The sequence below is a fragment of the Cupressus sempervirens genome, chromosome 7, assembly GCF_028749045.1.
Source record: "Cupressus sempervirens isolate cs-2001-9-10 chromosome 7, ASM2874904v1, whole genome shotgun sequence".
NCBI classification, from domain to species: Eukaryota; Viridiplantae; Streptophyta; class Pinopsida; order Cupressales; family Cupressaceae; genus Cupressus; species Cupressus sempervirens.
The window spans coordinates 328889823-328903244 of record NC_143124.1 but is presented as its reverse complement, the minus strand read 5'-3'; the positions used below and the strand labels follow the sequence as shown (position 1 = coordinate 328903244).

Below are 13422 nucleotides of genomic sequence, written 5' to 3'. Positions count from 1 at the left end.
CGACCTCTTCCACCTCCCGGCGCTGCCTCCCGATCAATCAATCCACGCCGTCAGTTACTTTCTGCTTATCGACGGCCACGATTTGAAAAGCAATGGATCACCAAACGCATACCTCATTTCTCCCGGCAAATTCGAAATTTGACAACAATCAGAGAGATTTATGGCGCACATATGAAAATTTGAAATACGCGATACGTTTGGGCGGGATATAAACCATCTCTATATTCATAACTACTATCTGTGCGTTTGAAGAAGCCCAGTTTTTATTGTGTCGTCCTCTTCTCTGTTGCATCCTTCAGTTCAACCTTAGCTTTGAACATACAGCAATGGCAACCTCTGCATCTTCTTCGAAGGCCAACAATCCCAAGGCAAGGAAAAGGGTAGATGTTGATCTGTCCTCTCTGAAACGAGCTAGAGATGGCAGCGCCTTTACCAAATGGTAGGATTTCATAGAAGTTTTGTGGGGTTTTAATTTTCTCTCTGTAATTTAAATGATCGGGTTGTCTCTAAGATAATGCTTTGCTGTTGGATTTGGCTTTGTTTTGGGTAATGTGTTTGTTTAGTTAACGATAATTCAAGTGTTTGGTTTGTTGGGTTTGTTTTAACATATGGAGTTCAATGATTTTTTTTGAGGACGGGATCTTTTGTATTTGATCAATGCCTGTGTATCTGAATAATGGTCTTGCCTAGTATTTTAGGCCTATAGATGATGCATTCCATCTAAAGGCACATTTCTGTCACATCTGTTGTTCTACTTGTAGGAAGATGCTGATTCGATCGTTTTGAATAATGTTTTTTATTTTTTTTGCAGTGAGGCCTGCAAGAAGGATATCCCTGTAGCAACTGCTGATATGCATGATTGCCAGCAGGATGGGAAAATCTGGACTAATTTTGGTTTGTGCTTTTTGGATTGCTTGTAAACAATATTTATTCACTTTTATGGTTTCATTCATATAGACTGTTAGTGTGTTACATGCAACTAATGAGGGTTTTGACTTGTGATGTATGTTGATGCAGAAGCCCCAAAGGCACCACAAGAGCCAAAGCGTGCAGAGGCTAAGAAACCAGCTGAAGAGTACTGCTTGAACTTCTCGTTTTGACTCTTTAATTGCTATACTCGTACGGTCTTATGGCTTGATGCATTTCAATGGAGGCTTTCATTGATTTTGGTTTTGTGAATATTGTTTTGGCAGGAAGAGGTCAAAGAGGAAGACCCCAATCGCCAAGACGAAAAAGCCCAAGAAGGAGAAGAAGGTGAAGGATCCAAATTTGCCCAAAAGACCACAGACCGCTTTCTTCTTATTCATGTACTGCCTATCTTCCCCTCGTTTGTGTATATCTAGGTTTTTTTGTTTTGTTTTGTTTTATTTGATTGATGAAAAACATACAGTTGCCCTGTCTGCCTGTTGACACTGGTTTAATGACAGGGAGGAGTTCAGGAAGAGCTATAAAGAGGCCAACCCCGAAGCCAAGGGTATTGCCCAGGTACAAAATCTAACACATTTGAATTGATTTCTATTGTGTGCTTGGGTTATTCTATGCTGTGCTTTTGTTTATTTCTTCGTTGTAATACTAAATGCACCAGGATGTTTTAATGCCTTTGTGCTCTGCATTCTTGTCTCCTTCACGGGTGTAGGTTTTTTTAGGCCGTTTGAAATGTCATGTTTTCATAGTTTTCTGAAATGGCTTTCCCGAGTGGACCATTTGCGTCGATTGGTATTTGTTGCTTGTGTTTTCTGTGATTATCAATGTGTATTTTTTTGTTTGCTACTTGAGTTTTTTCCATATAAATCTGGCCCATGGATCCATACATTTCTATAACAGGTGGTTTATGACACGTATATCGTGCACTAAATTGTTACGTTTACTTAATTGTATTATCTGAAACATCTGAGTACAGTTTAATAGAATAATCAAACTATTGGTAAAATTTCTCCATGAACAGTGATTGTGTACAAGGTATGGACATTGCTCTTACACATATTAGCTGTATGGAAGTGTATCCGTTCTTTAACATTTTTGTTTGTTCTTTCAAATTATTATTAGATGATAAGGTATTGTATTTGTTGTCCACCATATTTGCGCGGAAGAAGTTCTACATTGCATTGTCTGGTGAGCTAATGTTTGTGACTGTTGTTTGAATTACCCTATTTTTAAGGGTATTTGTGCCATGCTGACATGCGCAAGGTATAAGTGTCTGTTCTGCTTGGTAGGCATGCCAATTGCTTTATACGAGTTGTCTCCATAGCTTGAATTATGCCTACCTGCAATTGCTCTTAAAGCTCTATTTCGTCTCGTTTATTAATTGTCTGCTATGTCTGTAAATGATTCATGCTTTGGGGGTCCTTAATACCTGTTCATATTGCAATTTGAACGCTCAAATTGAATAATATCTAGCATCAGGTTGTTTCTCATATGTGCCGTGTTTGTACACCTGCAGGTTGCTAAAGATGGTGGTGAGAAATGGAAATCCCTGTCAGAAGAGGTTTGTATCTAGGCTGGCACATTGTTGGTAAAATGTGTAATTCTGTTGTTAGCTCTGCAAGAGACTGATGTTAACTTTTTTTTGGTTGGTTTTAGGAGAAGAAGAAATATACTGAGAAAGCTGCTGAATTGAAGGCAGAGTATGAGAAGGCCATGGCTAAGTACCAACAGGTATTGTAACTCAGAAGTTGGATTGGCCTGATTCATGTTTTAGACGTGAAACCTTTACTAAAACTTTTCGCATACAATTTGCAGGATAAGGATGGTGTAGCGACAGAGGAAGCTAATGATCAGGAGATGGTGAGTCTACTTATTTGGCTGTGCATTGATCATTTTATTTGTGGTTTTTCAACATTATAAGATTGCTGACATGATTGTGTTGCAGGATGCTGAGGCAAATGGATCTGAAGCAGAGGAAGAATGAATGTGATAACTCAAATTTCATATTACTGAGTTATTGGACAATAAAGTGATGTGGGTGCTACATTGCTTTCTTTTTGTACCATACTTGTATGGAGTGGTAATCTCTCTGAGTGGATCAAACTGGGGGGTGGTAGCACAGGTCCTGTGTATGATACCATTGCATGATTTGCATGCAATGGAATCTTCCTGTTGCATGTGGAATTGAGGAAACCAGATTTAGTTAGCTTGCTTTCATTCACTCGGTCATCATTGTATTATGCCATGTTTTGTCTTGAGCTAAAGAGTTCAGAACTCAATGTGAATGACTCTGCCTTTAAATGAATCAATAGAGGTGAGTTTACCTTATGCTTAATAGTTGCTACAATTCGCATCTTTAATATTCCTTTTTTGGCATTCATGTGAATCACTAGCTTCAATGCCATGTTGTGTCTTGCTAATAATTGCTGACACCATATTGTTCCAACAGTATTGTGGAAATACTAAATGATCTAGGTGGATGGATTTAGCTCCTTTTGGCTTGTTTGAGAATAAAATTGTAATGCGTACAACTTAAGGCGAATGACTCAACTAAGTAATGAACCAATAACGGTAGTCATGTTTTTGTAGGGGTTTTCCTTGTTTATTTTACAAATGGGCCTCATACTAAAATTGGCAGGAAGGCATGACATTTTCTTCATGACATGACCTGAGTTTGTCTGAATGTTATATTTGATGATTTGGATGCTTATTATCTTTGGGTATTTGGAAGATGTATATGATGAGTTGGATCTAGTGCTACTTGTGCACTTGTTTCAGTTTGTTATTGACCTGGTCTTCCACAATTTGAGTTTTGAGCAGACATCGATGTCCTTCATACAAGTGGATCAACTGTATGCTAAAAGCTGAAGATGATTTTTCTATCTAGTTATGCTCAGTTCCTTCAACAGGAACTGAAAATATTGGCGCAGATCATTTACCTTCTTGTCTTCAAGGCTCATAGACTAGGGTCAGTACGTCATGTTGCGTAATTATCTGGAGATTTATAGATCAGCTCTCTGTTTAGTTATAATTGAAGTAATTATCTGGAGATTTATAGATCAGCTATTTGTTTAGTTATATCCGAAATAAAACTGAAACACTCCAAGCCCTTAGATTTACAATAGAACAATGCACTCTTGAAATTGTACTTTGATGAAAAGAGATGACATAATAAACTAATAGAGGCTTGTAAACTACAAAGAAATTGGGCCTAATACTACATTTAGGGCAAATAGGTTGACTTGAAACATTAATGCTACTTCCAATGAACCTCAACAAGAAATTGATCCACCAAATCAAGTGGTATTCCCAAAAAGCATTGAAAATTTAAATCAAATCATTTTGGCATATTAAGTTGTCACACAAAATGAAACTCTAAATGTGAAAATAATTTGACCTCAAACATTTGGTGAAAACTTAGTTGCAAGAAAGACTTGTTTTAGGGTTAGAAGCATCTAATACCATGTTGATGCATTGAGGAACTTGACTTGTAGATCAACACAACCTCCACAAAAGCAAAGAAAAGAAATAAAATAAGATATTTCACTAGTCAATCCTGTGCAAATGCTTAAGTATATAGTTGGGATGTGATGGGGTAAGTCAACAATCTTGAACTAACTTAACACCAAATAAATTTAAATGCATGTAGCATTACTAAATAATGTACAACTAATGATCTAAGTAAATGTGTATGAAATAAGTGTGCCAATAATGACTACCATAACCTCCCTTCAAATTTAATCTCAATTTACATATTGATTTTACCCAAATAAATTGCCATTATAATGTACAATAAGCCTATTTTCAATTATGATTCTTGGTTAATATTTTCTTCCTGCAACATGTAGAAATACCTTGTGTTGAGAACATTAGAAAATAGAATCTTAATATTCACCTACACTAATAATACCTACCATAATATCCTTCAAATTTACTGTTATAATCTTAGTTTTTTACATACTAATTTATATATTATAAATCAAATATTGTAAAATGTGTCCATCATCATATAATAATAATAAATTCCCAAACAACTCTTGCATCATAACGTACAGAGAACCCTCTTTTCAATTATTGAAGTTTCCCATCTCGCAGCACGTAGAAATATTTCGTTTTGGAAAGCATATTAGAAAATTAGTATATAATAATGACTATAACACATCTGAATACAAAACATCATTTAAATGTATAAAGGTAAAAGTGAAAATATAAACATACTATTCCAACAACATTAAACGTGCCTTTGATAACAATCCTATCTGCAGCCCTTCCTTCAACGTCAACTGACTTTTCCTCTTTTGCTGTTGTGGCTTATGCTCAAAGGATGAGAAAGAGGCACCTCCACCTACACAGGTGGCACACAACACGGCATGTAAGCTTCAGAAGTAAACAAATCTTTTCTGATGCAACTACGAACTTTCAATGATTTATTTATTGCAACGCACTTTCTTGTGACGCTCATGTTCTTGTGTTCAAATCAGAAATCTCTTCAACTTGCCCTTTATAACTCAAAACTTATTATCAATTCTACTTTGACATTGGAAGTCTTCTGATATACCATAATTCTGTCTATTCATCATCATTTGGAACTTGTGTGAACTATATATATATATACTCTCTTACATGAATACGCTATGTGCTACCATAATTAATATGTGAACTTTGCACATCTATATATTAGTTTAAGAATTCTCACATGATATGTATTGTAAGTAATATATAAATTCGGCTCATAAATGGTCTTCCAATACACTAAGAAATACTGTTCTTCATTGTACATATATATTGCAATCCTAAATTATTTAATATATCTTTGAGTAAAAATGAGTAATCATTCCCACAAACATAATAATTATCATGAATTTAGAGTCTTCTAAGAAATGCATTTGAATGGGCGGTAACACTGTTAAAATACAATCATATTTCATTTGTACAGAAGGAACATGCCCGTCTCCGTATTTGTATTTGATTAATAATCAAAGTAACATTTTTTCTTTGCAAAGAAGAAACATACATTCTCTTTCTTTATGATTGCATATCATGGAACAAAATCAGAAGTCTAAACTAACTGAATCATATAATAGTAGGATTTTGAACATACTTCAAATGTTAATGTATAAAATATACACATATAACACGATTAAATCATAATGATTCGGGAAGGGAACCATTATACCTTTCATATAAAATAGAGGATTCTCTTTAAGATGTGAAACCATTTGTATTTGAAAGCTCTTGTCCATCGCCATGCCATCCAACCATTTCTGATGCAATTGGCATTTCCAAAATAGGACGTAAACAACTGCACCCCAAACAATTATGCATACAACTCTTCCCCAGACTTGGAATCTGAGTGTTCCATGGAAGTGAACTATACGAATTACTCTACGACCTTTGATCAGCCATGCCAATGCTATATGATGCCCCTTCAAAGAATTGATTTCTTCCCATCATTTCATTAGCAATTGACAACTGATTTCTTCCCATCATTTCATTAGCAATTGACAACTGATTTCTTCTCATGATTTCATTAGCAATTGACAACTGATTTTCATAATCACCATCCCCATTTACAAATACCTGCTCAGAAGGGCTTTGCAGATTTGTAGTACCCATTTGGGCGCAAGCTATGTTGGACATAAAGATATTGTCTTGATCAAGAGGTGTATAGAAATTATTTGCTTGATGATAAAGACTGTCTGCAATCTCTGCATTAAACTTGTTATCTTCATGTACCTGAAGACCTTGATCATTTTTCTGTTTTATTCCATGGATGTTTTCAAAAACTGGTTCTTTTGTAGCTTGAACAAAAGATTCATTCACCTTTCCTTCCCTTTTTCTCATACTGTGGGCATTCTGTTGAAGAGAAGAGCCAGAAAAGAGTTCAGAATTGTACTTCTTTCCGCCCAGAGTGAATTGGGAATGGCAGGAACGACATTGGAACCTGGGCTGTATGGATTTTGAGCGATTTTTGTTGTTAAGATATCTGTATCTGCAATGCTTTGATAGACAATTTGGACAACGAGGCTTCAACCGTTTCACTTCTTTTTCAATCTCAATTTTGGTTTCTTTTGGCAAATCTGAAAAGTTTACGGCCAGGGCTGCTTTGAAACTATTCAACACTGTAAGAGGATCATCCTCTTGCCCATGCACCACGTTCATCATGGAAGAACCTCACTGCTTTTTCAATATCAAGGCTACAGAACTGAACTGGTACAAAACTGAAGTTCTCAAGGTATTTGGAACTCTTATTCTGCTATGGCTGAAATGGTGTGCATGGCCATGCAGGATAAATTTGTAGCCATTTCATACTACTTTTAGAAGTGTTTTTAAATCTTACATAGTGCTTTCTTTCCCAGGATAAATTTGTAGCCATCTTCATACTATTAGAAGTGTTTTTAAATCTTACATAGTGCTTTCTTTCCCATTATACTGCTTTATATACATAGTGCTTTCTTTCCCATTATACTGCTTTATTTGCAAATTTATTTCTTATTATTTTGAGTTTTTTAATGAACAATGGTATTATTTATATTAAAAATATTACTATTTATATTCTAAATTTAAAAATTGATTATTACTTATTAAAATATAAAACTTATTTTTTGGTTTTTCTTAAATTGTTTTTTATATATTACTAATAAATGTGGCTATATAATTAATAAATATATTGCTTTAATTGGAAGTTTTCTATATATATGTTTTCTAAATTTTAAGATTTATTTCTAATCATTTAAATATAAATATTATTTTACTTAAATAATTTTTATATTATTAATTTTTTTATTTATCAAATTTTAAGTTTTTCTTTTTAAATCATTAAATTATTAAAATATCCATATCTTATATTTTATTTATATATTCATTTTTCAAAATTTAAGATTTATTCTTTATCTAAAATCATATTTCATTTAATAATTAATAATGAATATTAATTTTATAAAGAAATATTATGATTACACATTAATTTTTTTTTTACTAATTAAAATATAAATATTTAATTATTAATGTAAGTAATTATCTATTTGTCAAATTTTAAGATTTATTTTAATTATCAAAATATAAACAATTTACTTTTATCTATTAATTTAATGATTAAATGCTAATATTTTTTCTTGATTTTATATTGATTTATTAATAATAACAATTCAAACATTAAGTCCTTGATTTTGCTTTCCTTTTGTTTGGGTGTGCAAGGTCATATCAAAGTTACCTTCCTTTATAGTCTTCTTATCCATCTTCCCCTTCACCAATTACCATCCTTCTTCCAACTTTATAGTCTCCCATTGCCATACCTCATTAAGCACTTCCTGATCATTACTATTGTTGCAACAATCACCCATTATTGTTCTTTAGAGACAAATTCCCTCCTATAATCTCAAAAGATGGAAAGAGGTGATTGCCAATGGATGAACTCTACATGATAACCTAATTGGTGTCATTAGTTTCTCTCATGCCTTTATCAACACTACTAACTAAAAAATCCTTAGTTCCTACTAAGGCCTCAGAGGCAACAAGGTATGTGTCTTCCAAACTATTTTCTGCCCCTTTGTGGTTTGTAGTCTCGGTAGACACTGTATCAACTTTATCAACACTGTAAACTAGAGGATGGTCCTCCCTCTACCCCGTTGTTGATTCTTGGAGTTCCCTTTTGGAATAGTTTAGAGCCATATGACTAGTTTGAAAATAATGCCTACAATTGAAAATCATTCCTTCATAGTCCACTCGTTGAATCCAAGTGCCATTTGTAGATTTCAAGCAAATATTTACCAACATCTTTTTCATGTCCATCTCAACAAGAATGCAAGGATATGTAGTGTGGAATAAATTCATGGATCCCTCATCCACCCCAAACAATTTAGCTAAAGTGCTACCTATAGCCTCAAAATATGACTCAAACCACTATTACAACAAAAGGTTAGGAAGTCTTACCCATAAAGGAAGCTTATAAAAGGATTAAAAGGTTAGATTAAAAGTTGGATACCATGTTATTAGTAGAAACATGTATTTATCCTCCTAGCATCATTGATTATTACACAAGATTGTCTTTATGTCTTGAGAATTATCAAAGACAAGGACAAAGAAACACATTAACCTTTGCAAATATAAACATCCCCTTCCAAAAATAGCTTCCAGAGCTTTGATATCCATTTGAAAAACCCACCAAGACTTGGTCAAAAACCCAATTAGTCCAACTTGGAAAAATATTCTTTATTTTTTGCCACATCTCTTCTAACTTCATCATATAGACAAATAACAAGCTTTCTCTCAAGTGGTAGAAGATTATATTTTCCCAAGACAAAACCTAACTGTCTGCTTCCTGTTTGGGCTCCATGAAAAATATGAAGACCATAACCATTATTGCCACCTCTCCTCTTTGTATTACCAAATGAGAAAGAAATATCACCTTCAAGGCCACCCTGAATGTTGGGATAAGAAGAAACCCGTGACCTATATGAGAACACTCTCTTGGGTTTCATGTATACATCCCCCCATCCATCAATCATCTGATCCTTTCTACACCTTGCTAAGGCACTTTTCTCCCTAGACAGTAAAGGATCCAACCCGACTTCATTATGAGGTCCAAGGCCTTTGTTCCAACACCCAACTGAGGGCCCTCCATGCTTGAAACTTTCAAAATAATTTTGTTGCATTTTACACAAAAGGTAAGATCCTTCTAATGAGAGGCATGAGGATCTTCCCTTTTGCGTAGAATGAAACTACATATTTGTACCCAAGATAATAAATTGACAATCAATATAGTATCCACTTCACCTTCCAACTATGGCCACCTATAAATGACCAATACAATCATGCCCAAAGTGATGAGAAATAATGATATTCTTCTATGACAAAACCCTAGCCATAGTAAAATAAGTGAATGAGAGTGTCATTATTACTATATTACTTTATTGTAAACTTGTAACATATACCAATGCTAGAATAATCACTCACCAAATTATATGTTCATATAGGAAGATCCAAAAAATTGTAACACGAGAAATCTAATTAACACATTATAGGTTGCCAACTCACAATCTTTGTAATGTAGGGTTTTGGATTGGTCTTCCTTTCTATAAGAGAAGGAATTGTAAATGATATTCAAAGGAGAATATGATTTATGAAAGTAAGTGCTAAAGGGAAATAAGGATGATATATCCAACTTGAGGGCTAGTAGAGGACAAAACTTTAGATATGGAGTAACTTATCAAAAAATTCTTGAAACTTGAAATCATTTATAATTTGAGACCTCAAAACCTATATTTTATGACTATGAAAATTATAGAACTCTAGGTATACATGGACTCAATTTTACCTATACCTATGTTGATTAACAATTTGTTCTCCTATTAGATTTTATAATCTTGACTCTTTGATACCTAATGCTTGGAGAGACAAAGGATGTTTAACAATAAATGGGTCAATGTATGTATTCTATCACTGCTCTCTGAATTGACTAGGTACAACTCCCTATGATTTGCAATGAATATGCTTTTACGAGATTAGAAGTTTTGACATTATAATCTCTTAACTTGAGAGCAGTAAAGGATAACCAAATTGTTTGTAGGCACAAACAATTCAAGCAAAATAGATTTGGACAACCTATCACACCCAATGGAATGACTGTAATAGAATATCTTGAGATTTTTGACTCTTACTTCTATTCTAAATGTAGAGTTAACCATCTAAATGCAAAAGAGGAAGAGAAGAAGAAATACACGAGGGGAAAATGGAATTGCTTTGACTACTAGGCTTGACTAAAATGGAATTCAGCAAGTTATTAATAGATTCACACACATCTATCTTTCAATTCCCAATGAAACTATCTAGCATAATATGAAATGAATAAGAGAGGAAGAAGAATCATATATGAAGAAAGTAAATGGAATCACTTCTACTACAAATATCAAAATGAAAGGAATCCACCTGATTATCACAGGATCACATATAATTGTCCTACAACTCTTAATGCAGAACTAATCTATCCATGGGCAAAAAAGCATGACAAGCAAATAGGGTAAATGGAATTATAGACCAATTCACCGTCAAGTTTGTCGATCTTTGTGTTATCAAATGAGATTACATTTATAGTTCTCTATCATTTCTTAATTTTGGTAGAGCAACAATCATATAATAGAAAATAAATTGAGAATACAATATGAAATTATCCAATATGCATCATGATATGAGCACGTGGTATCTTCTACTGACAATTTTGAATCCATGGTATTCTTGAAAACACTCCATGACCTTTCATCTTCATGCAAATTCACAAATCCTACAGGAACCTTCAGTTCTTCATATTCTGCTATTTTTTGCCAACTATAATATTTCATGTTCTAATGGTCACCGGAACTTTGAATTCCCATCGTTGATCTCAAACCAACGGTCAAGATTAACTTATTACAAGCTTCCTTTGTCTTTTCCTTTATAATATCTTTCGTGGGTCCATTGAGTATGTGTCTTTCCATTGTTATGTAGCATAGATTATTTTCCTTGCAATTTTACAAAGCAAGATGGCGATAGACATAGATCTTCCTTTTAATCCAACGACAATAGTAATAAAATGATGTCAAGTATCTTTGTTTCACGACATGGGTCCACTTTCCAACTATACACCTCATGGAAGACGTGGTAGTACTTTATTGACTGGTGAATTTGACATTAGATTACCCCACTTCGTGGCACTTCATTACTAGACTATACCTTGTGGAATAGAATGGGTCCCTTAGGACACATGTTGAATTGATGCTTTATTGCATAAATTAATGTTCATGGAACTTTAGAAAGCGACAAAGTGACGAATGTGGATCTTGTAAGATCTGATGGCTGAAGACATTCAACTTTCATTTAATATTTGAATGGGACTGGATTTGATAGGTAAGCATTTGGAGTTTTCATTTGGCCAATAACACACATTCTTTCATTCAATTAATTTTTCAACTCTGCAACATATACACATGGATTAAATATTAACCATCGATTTCATTTCAAAAAGAGTCATACCACCTTTGACTTGGTACTTTGGCCATTTCTACATTTTTGAGTGCTCACTCTATATTGAATTTGACTGATCTTGCTTTTGACTTATTCTCACGATATATATATCAATATTTTAGCCTTAGTTGTTGATGTTCTCTACTGCATTTACTTATATATGCCTGTGATCTCTTTAAACGTATCCTTCTTTAGATATAAACCTTTGACCATGATGTTAATAACTCTTAGAGATTTTAGAAATACTTTCATGAAGAACTGCTTCACAACATGAATCTTTGTCTTCAACATGATTAGGAACAAGAAAATATGAATTAGCAGAATATCAAGATTTTCTTCTCATCGGGATAATGCATAACAAACCCTCCAAACCCTAATCACCTAGTTTTTGACTGATGTTTAGCTCATATGATTCTCGAATTAGGTTGACTTAAAGGAATGATGAGAAGAAAGATCATCCTATAGGCAATCTAGACTTAGACTCAAGACATTGACACTTGACTTGACTCAAAACCCTAGAGCAAAAATATGAACTAAAACTTGGGCAACAACTGGCTCTATCTGGGGATTTAAGTGTGATAATGCTTGAAAGAACTCCAACAATCTTTGGTTCCGCACAAAAAGGTGACTACTTGGACACAAAAAGAAAGGACTAAACTAGGAAAACAACAAAAAACTACCTAGGGAAATAAACAACTAAGCTAGAACAAACTACAAGGAAGGAAAACCTACCTATCTAGCTACTATGCAGGGGTTACCTGCTTTCAATTTTGCATTTGATATAACTTCAGATCCTGCCCATTATAAGCACATGGCAGGGTTTCTCTTGTGGGGTATGCCAACTTGAAAGAGTTATTTTGATTTGCTTGTATGATTTGAAATGGCCATTTCCATAAAGACTAAAATTTTGAATGCATACCTTTTGGGTCATGTCTCTTATCCCATAGCAACACCAAATCACCTTCTATGAATTTTCTAGGCCTTTCTCTTTTATTGAACAACTTCTTTACCCTTCCTTGGTGTTAAATATTTTTTTCAATCATCTCTTCCCTCTCTTCTTGGAGCTTGGTGAGATACATGATTCTCTTTTCTAATGCATCTTTGAAAACATCTTCTTCAATGACAGTCTTTAATTTACATGCAACAAGTTCTAGAGGCAATGGAAAATTAGCTTCCACTCCATGGACTAATTCAAAAGATGAAATAGGTGTAGTTCTATCGGCCCATAGAGCATCATGAATCTTCTTGTGCCAAACTTTCTAATTGTTTGAGACCAATTTCTTCAAAATATTAATTAGATTCTTATTACTAGACTCAGCCTGCCCATTTCCTTGAGGGAAATAATTAGAGGAATGTCCAACTTGAATACCATTATCATAGAAAAACTCAATGATTTCTGAGGAAGAGAAATAAGATACATTATCCACTATTAATTTTATAGGAACTCCAAACTTGATCAGAATATTTTCTTTGAGATTTTCAAATACTACCTCCGATGAA

General features: G+C 33.9%; 1 protein-coding gene across 1 annotated transcript; it reads left to right on the top strand.

Moving 5' to 3' along the window:
• Positions 1–220: 220 nt before the first annotated feature.
• HMGB6 (high-mobility group box 6) lies at positions 221–3259 on the top strand. The gene is made up of 9 exons (XM_089791345.1): positions 221–439; positions 812–894; positions 1018–1075; positions 1194–1307; positions 1428–1485; positions 2441–2485; positions 2581–2655; positions 2740–2784; positions 2870–3259. The coding sequence occupies exons 1-9, from the start codon at positions 327–329 to the stop codon at positions 2906–2908; spliced, it is 630 nt and encodes a 209-aa protein (XP_089647471.1). The 5' UTR covers positions 221–326; the 3' UTR covers positions 2909–3259.
• Positions 3260–13422: the final 10163 nt, after the last annotated feature.

What these genes read in the sequence shown, in the direction of transcription:
- HMGB6 (XM_089791345.1), top strand. Translation starts at nt 327, where the DNA reads ATGGCAACCTCTGCATCTTCTTCGAAGGCCAACAATCCCAAGGCAAGG. An exon ending in GGCAGCGCCTTTACCAAATG is followed by an intron (nt 440 to 811) that starts GTAGGATTTCAT and finishes TTTTTTTTGCAG; the next exon opens with TGAGGCCTGCAAGAAGGATA. An exon ending in GGAAATCCCTGTCAGAAGAG is followed by an intron (nt 2,486 to 2,580) that starts GTTTGTATCTAG and finishes GGTTGGTTTTAG; the next exon opens with GAGAAGAAGAAATATACTGA.